This window comes from Scardinius erythrophthalmus (assembly GCF_964197995.2).
Source record: "Scardinius erythrophthalmus genome assembly, chromosome: 11".
NCBI classification, from domain to species: Eukaryota; Metazoa; Chordata; class Actinopteri; order Cypriniformes; family Leuciscidae; genus Scardinius; species Scardinius erythrophthalmus.
Window position 1 is genome coordinate 3,589,160 of NC_138231.1, and position 10,023 is coordinate 3,599,182.

The 10,023-nt window shown below is 38.1% G+C and overlaps 1 protein-coding gene across 1 annotated transcript; it reads right to left on the reverse strand.

The window, feature by feature from the left end:
- Positions 1-1,143: 1,143 nt before the first annotated feature.
- hsp90ab1 (heat shock protein 90, alpha (cytosolic), class B member 1) lies at positions 1,144-8,733 on the reverse strand. Its single transcript, XM_081378700.1, has 12 exons — positions 8,564-8,733; positions 7,563-7,706; positions 7,078-7,284; positions 6,828-6,987; positions 6,145-6,278; positions 5,750-6,061; positions 5,499-5,664; positions 4,459-4,649; positions 4,071-4,218; positions 2,890-3,158; positions 1,959-2,292; positions 1,144-1,650 (listed from the first exon to the last, which is right to left on the reverse strand). Exons 2-12 carry the CDS (start codon positions 7,704-7,706, stop codon positions 1,535-1,537), a joined length of 2,181 nt encoding a protein of 726 aa, XP_081234826.1. The 5' UTR covers positions 8,564-8,733; the 3' UTR covers positions 1,144-1,534.
- Positions 8,734-10,023: the final 1,290 nt, after the last annotated feature.

A 10,023-nucleotide genomic window follows, 5' to 3' on the forward strand; every position in this document is an offset into this window, starting at 1 on the left:
CACAGAATTATATTTTAACTCAACTTTGGCGGAAACGACTCCATATGTTACAGCTAGTTACTTCTTAGAGAGTAACCAGTGCTGGGTAGATAACTTACAAAAATTATAGTTGGTTACTGATTCCAAATTACATGATAAAAATCATAGTTACTAAGGCAATCCATATCACTACACAATTAAGGTAATATAATCTGAGACTTTCGACCAACTTGTAGGATAGGATACTCATGTACCATATTGATATAAAAATACAGAGAAAGAAAATATATTCCATTCCTTATGAACAATATGAAGTGCATTAAATATTAATTTATGGTTTTCATTATGAAACCTAGTTCAAACTTCTTGAATTTAATGAAAAGGTTAATTAAATTACAAAATGTGTTATCAGTTACTATATTGTAATGCACTTAATGTTCCCAACACTGACTACAAGAGTACACTGCTCATTCCTAGTTAATTTTTGCTAATGTATTAATCCTGTAAAGCCTGACATGAAATGAGTCGGAGAAATTGATTTTTTTTAAATGCAACTGTTTGCATACGCATTTTACTTGGTATCATATTTGACAATGTATTGCTTGCAACTTAGTTTCACAGACTTAATGTCAGTGTTATTGTTGTCTCATGATGCACACAAGTAGTTTTTTTTTTCTAAGGCACATTTATAAAAGCTACTTTAATGTCCTATTTTAACTAAAGCCTAAGCTTGGCTTAATCTAAGCCCCATTGGTGAAACCAGGCTATAGTATGATATAGTGAGAATATCGAGCTCATGCTTTGAATAAAACCAAGTTTTTTTTTTTTTTTCGAGGCTCAAATGGAGCCAAAAGAAAATTCTGATGCTTGATGAGATTTTTATAACAGTATAACAGACTACCATAAAGTGAATATAAACATCAGTCGTCACTCTTCAGCTGCCAATGTCTTGGTAAGATATTTAAATAGTTTTAAAAGCATGGAGAGATGAACAAATAAACCTCTCAAAAGACTGATGGATCCAATTTGATAAATTAACAATTTTTATTTCTTAACAGAATAGCCATTTGTGAACTGAACTTAAATACATGTAAAGGATTCTAATTTGGTTGGAAAGCTTAATCCAAATGAATGAGAAAAACAAAAAACAATAAGACACCAAAATTCAGGTTTCACCTTGTGTTTTAATTTCTGAAAACCAAGACAATACATGCCTGTACTCAGGCAAAAGGTCTTTCCCCTTCCATGCAGAATGAAATCATGCTTGATTCAATCCAGCACAGCCAGCGGACTCAGTATCAGTGAAACACAGTGCTTATTGTGCTCAGACAATACTGCAGCAACCCATTGATCCATGAACATATGTAAAAAAAACAAAAGTACATGACGGCTCAAAACTGAGCAAAAGTGGACAGTATGCTTTAGTTACACATTTTGATACTTTAAGGAATCATTACGGAGAATCAGATTAACCTTCTACAGGCCAAAGGGAACGATAAGATGTTACGGAATGACTACGGAAAAAAGTGACTGGGGAATTACAGACGAATGGATTTTAATCGACTTCCTCCATGCGGGAGGCGTCATCGTCTCCTTCCAGAGGTGGGATTTCTTCAGGAGCGGGAGCAGAGGTTGGCTCTTCCACGGGAACGTCTTCGTCTTCATCAATACCTAAACAAGACAAGAAGGTTCGTTACAAAACTTCATTATACAACATTTGAAGTGAATAAAAAAAAAGTTATACATTAATTTTTAACAATACCCGTTCTTGTTTTAGGACAACTTTGGGTAAATGCAGTAGTCAACATTTGAAGTGGATCAAAAAAATAAGTTCAAAGTTGTCCTAAGACAATTTTTTTTTTTTTATGGATCAAAATTCATGTATAACTATGAGGAAAGGTTTTGATCCACTTCAAATGTTGACTACTGCATTTCCCCAAACACAGCAAGACGAAAACAGAAATGCGAGCTGAACGTACCTAATCCCAGCTTGATCATTCTGTAGATGCGGTTTGAGTGTGTCTGAGGATCGTCCAATGAGAATCCAGAGGACAGCAGCGCAGTCTCGAACAGGAGGATGACCAGATCCTTCACGGCTTTGTCGTTTTTATCCGCGTCAGCCTTCTGCCTCAGGGTCTCCATGATGGGATGATCGGGGTTGATCTCCAGGTGTTTCTTGGCCATCATGTAGCCCATGGTGGAGTTGTCCCTCAGAGCCTGGGCCTTCATGATCCTCTCCATGTTGGCCGTCCAACCGTAAGTGCTGGTCACGATACAGCAGGGTGAAGAAACCAGCCTGTTTGATACGGTGACCTGGAGAAACAGACATCAGCATGAGATAAAGGTGGTAAACTGCAGTAGTCAACATTTGAAGTGGATCAAACTAAAAAACAACCTGATATTGTTCAAAATTCATGTATGACTTTGATGAAACGTTTCGATCCACTTCAAATGTTGACTACTGTACTAAGGCACGTTCTGGTTGAATACTCAGGGTTGCATAGTCAGTGTTAGTCACTCAACACAAATGCATCTGTCAATTTATTAGTTTTTTTTTTTTTTTCTGCACACAAAAACCGGAAATTCACACATTTGAGTCTGCAGGCAAAATGCGAGCACATCAAGCGGCGCAAAAGTCCATTATGTAAACTCACCATCTGTGCAACTCTGACTAGGAATCCTGTTTATAACACAATTTTGAAAGAATTAAAGTGGACGTAGACTAAAATTAAATTTTACACTTCTTGAGCTGAATAATGACTCCCTTGTTTTTAGAGCTGCTTTTACGGCAGAATCTGAATTTGGTCTCATTTGATCAAGTCTGCATGTTTGGTTCTGCTACTTTCCTGTTTATTACTGTGAAAGTGTTTTGAAACCATGAGGTCATTTCTTGCGTTTTTGCAAACATACCTTCTCTACTTTCTTGTCCAGGATCTCCTTCATGAGCTTGCAGAGGTTCTCAAACTTGGCCTTGTCTTCCTCCATCTTTTTCTTCTCGTCTTCATCCTCTGGCAGCTCCAGGCCCTCTTTGGTGACGGACACCAGAGACTTGCCGTCGAAGTCCTTCAGCTGCTGGACGCAGTACTCGTCGATGGGCTCGGTCATGTACAGCACCTCGAAACCTCTCTTGCACACGCGCTCCACAAAAGCAGAGTGGGCGACCTGGTCTTTGCTCTCACCTGTAGGAGAATGACAACATCGTTAACATGAACTGCAAGTTAAACAGACCTTGCATGATTCGGGTGAAAAGATCGCAACTCAGGCTACGTTTACACGTGGCCGGCTATTTTCATAAACGGACATTTCACCCTCTCCGTTTTCAAAAATAACATTGTGCACACCTGTCAGTTTTCAGAAAAGTGTTTTACACGAACCTGTGTATATATGCCGTCAAGAGCATGCCAAACCTGTAGGTGGCAGTGTAACGAGAAGCTCAAGCCCACGTTAGCCAATCAGAATCCTGAAAACCTCTTTCTGGTCGCACTTTTGACGCAGGTGCAAGTTCTGTCGCATTACTGTGACGTCGCCTGCCTAAAACTCAGTTTTTCTCAGTTTACATGCAAACGAAGTTTTCCAAAATCTGCACTCTGGTCGTAGTTTTTTTTTTAGAAAGAATCGTTTTCAGAGGCGAATTCTGTTTGCGTGTAAACGAAGGGCACAAACGAAGGGAAATGTCTCAGTTTTTCAAAATAACCATGTAAGTGTAAATGGGGCCTCAAATTGCAATTGCTGTAGGGATTAGTAGGGTTATATTAACATAACTCCAGTAGTCAACATTTGAAGTGGATCAAAACCTTTCAAAGTTATACATGAATTTTGAACAATACCCGTTCTTGTCTTTGATGAACTTTTTTGATCCACTTCAGATGTTGACTTATATATAATTAGCTATATTAAGTTGCTTTGAAATGTCAAACACTGAATAATGAGCTGCTCGCGTAACAAACAGTGCCACAATTTACTCTGAAATACGCAGCGAATATATTTAAATCAAATAACAGCCTTTGTGATTTCAAAACTACACTTATTTTAGTTTTTTTCAATCGTAGAGTCCTACTTTAAAGGCAGGATTGATGCGGATGAAATCTTACCAGTGATGTAGTAGATGGATTTCTGGTTTTCCTTCATACGGCTGACGTATTCTGTGAGGGAGGTCATCTCGTCGCCGGACTGCGAGCTCTGATAACGCAACAGTTCTGACAACTTCTTGCGGTTCTGAGAGTCCTCGTGGATGCCCAGCTGGAGGTCACAACAAATGTTAATACCGCTTTCAATCAAAACTTTATTGGAAGTAAGTTTCACAGACAAGACTAAAGACTAAAATGCATGTTTGAGTCGTTTTAACCGAACACAACTTGCACTTAAAATAGGTAATTGTTTTGTCTCATGATGCATACCAATAATGTGTTTTTTTTTTTCTAAAGGCATGCTTATAAAAGTTACTTAAATTGTCTGTGAAACAAGGCCAAAGACTCTTACTTTAAGATTCTTGGAGAAAGCGTCGTAGAACTTCTTGTAGTTTTCCTTGTCCTCGGCCAGCTCAGCAAACAGCTCCAGGCACTTCTTGACGATGTTCTTGCGGATGACCTTGAGAATCTTGCTCTGTTGCAGCATCTCTCTGGAGATGTTGAGGGGCAGATCTTCAGAATCCACAACACCACGGATGAAGTCTGGAGGGGACAATGATTGGAGAAGGAAAAGCTTTTAGTTACGTTGCACTTTTGATACGTTCAATTGTAAAGACTCGAAGTTCAGCGGCAAAACATTCAACTTTGGTAATCGTACAAAAAGATCACCAGCAGGACTTTCAAAATCCATCAGGATTGGATGACAAAACTTTTCTTTTGACAACTTTTCTCAGACTTTTTAAATTCAGCATGAAATTGCCCTTTTCGGTTTCTGCTGACATGACAAAGGCATTGTTGTTATAATATAAAATTGGCATTTACTCGCCCTCATGTCATTCCACACTCTTGAGACTTTGTTTAATCTTCGAAACCCAAATGAAGATTTTTAAATTGTGAGATGTTTCCATTCATCCATTGAAAGTACAGGACGCAAACTTGGATCCAAAACAGTCATAAAAGGCGAAGTGAATCCATATTTAATCAAGCAGTTTTATCCAAGTCTTGTGAAGAGATATGATTGCTTCATGTGAATAAAAGCCTAAATTGAATCTGTTAATCAGATCTAAACAATGATCAACATTACAGATGGTATACATGGCAACTCAAATGCTCAAGCTTCCTTGTTTACCACATGTAATGCACTATGTAAGCATTTGTGAATAAAAGCCTACATTAAATCTATTCTTAAGAACCACTTGATTCACATTACGATGACTATGGATTTTGCTTACCTAGACTTTCAAATGGATGGACATGTTTAATTAGAAATATCTTCAGGTTTCAAAAGTGAACCCTAAGATTAAAGCTTCATGGGTTTGAAATGACATGAAGGCGATTTAAATGACAATGTTCATTCGTGGGTGAACGATCTCTTAGGGCAAAGCGACTTACTCAGATACTCTGGGATGAGCTCCTCACAGCTGTCCATGATGAAGACCCTTCTGACGTACAGCTTGATGTTATTCTTCTTTTTCTTGTTCTCGAAGAGGTCGAAGGGGGCACGGCGAGGGATGAAGAGAAGAGCGCGAAACTCCAGCTGACCCTCCACGGAGAAATGCTGCAGGACAACGTGTAAAGATTATAATTTCATCAATTCTCAAACATTTAATTGGAATATTATTCTGTAGAAGCCATTGGGTTACCTTGACAGCCAGGTGGTCTTCCCAATCATTAGTCAGGCTCTTGTAAAACTCTCCGTACTCCTCGTTGGAGATGTCGTCAGGGTTACGGGTCCAGATGGGTTTGGTTTTGTTCAGCTCCTCCTGGTCAATGTACTTCTCCTTGATCTTCTTTTTCTTCTTCTTGTCCTTGTCTTTGGAGTCCTCTTCATCATCTGAGCCGACATCTTCAATCTTGGGTTTGTCTTCGCCTTCGACTTCCTCCTTTTCTTCCTTCTCAGCCTTCTCCTCCTCTGCCTCGTCGTCACTGATTTCCTTGTCGCGTTCCTTTTCCACCTGCATGGAAATTATGTTTTACCATTAATCTTTGCAACACTCAATGACCAGAGAAGTAGGTCTGCATGAATAATCCCACTTACGAAGAGAGTGATTGGGTATCCGATGAACTGGGAGTGTTTCTTGACCACTTCCTTCACCCTCTTCTCCTCGACGTACTCTGTCTGGTCTTCTTTCAGGTGAAGAATGACTCTGGTTCCACGGCCAATAGGCTCACCTGGAGACCGACAGGCGAGTGTGAAAATCAATGTACAGTCAAACCAAAAATTATTCAGACACTTTAAAGTGTGTGCAGGACACTATAGTTCATTTATGGATAAGGGAGGATAGCAAAACACAGTAAACTGACATATTACACACAAATATCCTTCATACACTGGATTACCAGTAAAATTTATACAAATTTGGGACCAAAAATTACTCAAACACTTTGACCTGACCATGTTCTGCTTAAGTTTTTTCTGTAATTGCTAATGCAACCTTTTTACACCACAGACTGAACAAAATGAAGCATTGCTTGGTAATCAGTCGAGCTAAATATGTATTATCTAATTGTGTAGTTAAATTTAACAGCTGACAGATATTCAACATAATTCATTTGTGAGACGGTCTAACAGAAGGATGGACAAAACCAGTGAATTATCAACAGTTCTTGTCATATTCCCATTTTCTAAACTATAGCAAATAAACTGATAATGTGAGAAATGTCGAAGTTGTGTGAATACATTTGTTTGACTATGTCTTCAAGGACAAGCTGGTAACGTACCATTGTCCACCTTGACTGTGAAAGAGCCGCCAGCGGACGACTCCCAGGCGTACTGCTCATCATCGTTGTTTTTGGTGATGACTGTGACCTTTTCAGCCACCAGGTAGGCAGAGTAGAAGCCTACACCAAACTGCCCAATCATGGAGATATCGGCACCAGCCTGGAAAGACAGAGAAAAAAAAAAAACCATTATAGACTAAATTTAATGTAGACGTATTGATAAACAAGCTTACATTGGCAGATGCATCACCTGCAGAGCCTCCATGAAGGCCTTTGTCCCGGACTTTGCGATGGTACCCAGGTTATTGATGAGATCGGCTTTGGTCATTCCAATACCGGTGTCAATAATGGTAAGAGTGCGATCGTGAACATTGGGGATGATGTCGATCTTCAGGTCCTTGCCACTGTCCAGTTTGGTGGGATCTGTCAAACTTTCATATCTGATTTTGTCGAGAGCCTGTTGAGTGGAGAAAACAAAATAGATTGATAGCAGGAACTACATAGACTTTAAAGATCATTCTACATGCAAAAGAACACCACAAATTAAACACTAATGAAACATAGAAATTATATCGTTGGAATCACTTGATTGACCTCAAGTCAATATAGTTTGTGTTTGGCTGAAATAAGAAAGTCATATACCTAGGATGGCTTGAGAAATAAATTATGGGATCATTTACATTTTTGGGTGAACTGACCCAAATGTTTAGTAAAACAGTCTATCATGGGTCTTACGTCAGAGGCGTTGGAGATGAGCTCCCTGAGGAAGATCTCTTTGTTGGAGTAGAAGGTGTTGATAATGAGAGACATCAGCTGGGCGATCTCTGCCTGGAAGGCAAAGGTCTCGGCCTCCTCATCTTGGCGCATTTCTTCAGGCATCTGAGAAACAGAGTCGGTACATCCTTATTATAGCCATCAAAAAGGTTTAACTAATTTATAAAACACTTCAAAATAAGTGCATATTATTAGGGATTTCTGTTCATTTGTATATAGGGACAAGTAGGTTTGTTAAAAAGAAAATGAAAGTGTGTGACTCACTCCATCAGTTATAGTACAGTTACACAAGAAAAACAGGCCCATGAAAGGCCCGGATGCGGAAGAAGAACATGGCGCAGAAGGACAATGCGCGCAACACGTGTTTTACTGCTGCAATCCTTGAAATTTAACCGATTTAGATGGATCTCGCTTATTAAAAATGAACGGAATCAATACAATTTTTCGTGATACTTTAATAACTTTAAGCGCATATAGACTAGCTTTTATGAAAAGGTTACGATGACTTTTAATTAACCAATCAGCTAGTCGGGTCATCGGTGTTCGCAGCGTGACGGCGGATAAATATAACGTTAGATATGAATTACGACCAAAGAAACTAGCAATAAGCTAATAGATGACCAGTAACAACACGAGCATCAGTTTTGTAACACTAAACCACTGCACCTGCTCGTCAACTCATTAAACACCCATAAAAAAAAACAAGTTAACATTATATTCGATATTAACATACGTTTATTTTTTATTTGACAAAGAAATAAGTCTTATGACGAATGGCGGTGTCTGAATGACGGAGAAAAGAGGTTTTTAACCGTCATCCGCATCATTACAATACCGGCCAAATAACGTTAGCGAATGGAATAACGTTAAGTGATGAGTAACGCTATTAAACATCATTCTGTTGGTTTCAATTAATGCCTTGAATCATATGGAATCGTTTTAGATTGAGATCGAGGGTTTACCTTGGTTAGTTTCGTTGATTTTTGATGGTTTAATCGCCACAGAAACAGCTGATCTCCCCTATACTGAGACTCAGGGAAGCAGAGGAGAGAACCTCGCGTGCGCGGCTCTTTTCTTTATACTCCGCCTATGACTGTGCGACTGTATCCCTCCGCGCGGTATCACACTGCGCATGCGCTAGACACTTGCACACTTTTAAGAAAGACATACTAGACTCTTTTATCTGTGTGAATCGCATTTCTTCCCTTCCAAAAATGCAGTTTCTTTACTAGCTACATCAGATATAAATAATTTCTAAATTACTGGAATAATATTGTAATATTTTAAATAAGAAATGATTAGAAAAACAAGTTTAAAAAAAATAATTTTGCAATTTGAAAACGTTTTTGTGAGTAGATCGTTATTAGAGATTCATAGCGAAAGTCTCAAGGCCTTGGCACGAGTCTATTTTTATTAAACAAACATAGCAGGTTTATATTAAATAATATTATTATATTACATTTTCTTGCGCATTATTAATAAAATCTAAACACGCTTGTATGACTCTTTGTAATAGTCTACAAAATCGGAAACAGAAATGAATACATTTTAGATAGTTAGACAATGACCACTTGAACGGTTATAAAATCAGTTTGGGGAGAAGCGCGCAAAATGTTTACTTCACTGATAGGAAGGTCTTTATACAATCCTCACGTTCTCAAAATAGTGTTTGTCATAATAAACATGAAATAGTCAAATTGTCAGAAAATGTAGCAAAAGAAATGTACATAATAAAGCATAATCCACTGCACTACGTTTCGCATCGGAAGAACATCAGGCGTTATGACTAGCGGTACTTTGTCTCTTTCCAGCACTTTCCATGAAAATCCCGCCTCCGTTGACGTCACCTGTCACTCAAATGCAGTTTATTGGCGAATCTGAACAAGAAATGTCCTGGTTATATTTCACCCCTACATCAAAAGGAAAAATAACAACAAGAAATTAAATCTTAGTGTCCCTAAAAATACGTTTCATTTTCTTGATTCTGATGTAAATTTGACCTTGAAATATACTGACCGTGTTGTGAGATTCGACCAGAGATTAAATTGGTACATTTTATTTGTGCTGTTTATTAATGTATGTTAATGCATGTTACTGTGCAGTTAAACATATAAAACCTTAGAAGTTAATTAATAATTCTGCTAAGTTGGACATGTCAAAGTCATGGTTTGTTAAATCAGTAGAGAATATGGTTAGTTTAGTTATAATATGCAAAAAAGCAACAACAATAATAGAACAGCAATTTATAGGGACATAATGTGGGCTAACTTGCTAATAACAGCAGGGAATAAAACAAAATGTTTACATTTAACTAATAATGTATAAATACATACATTATATACATATATGTGTGTGTATATATATATACATACATATATATACACATATTATTGCAATGGTGAATATTAAACATGAACAATTT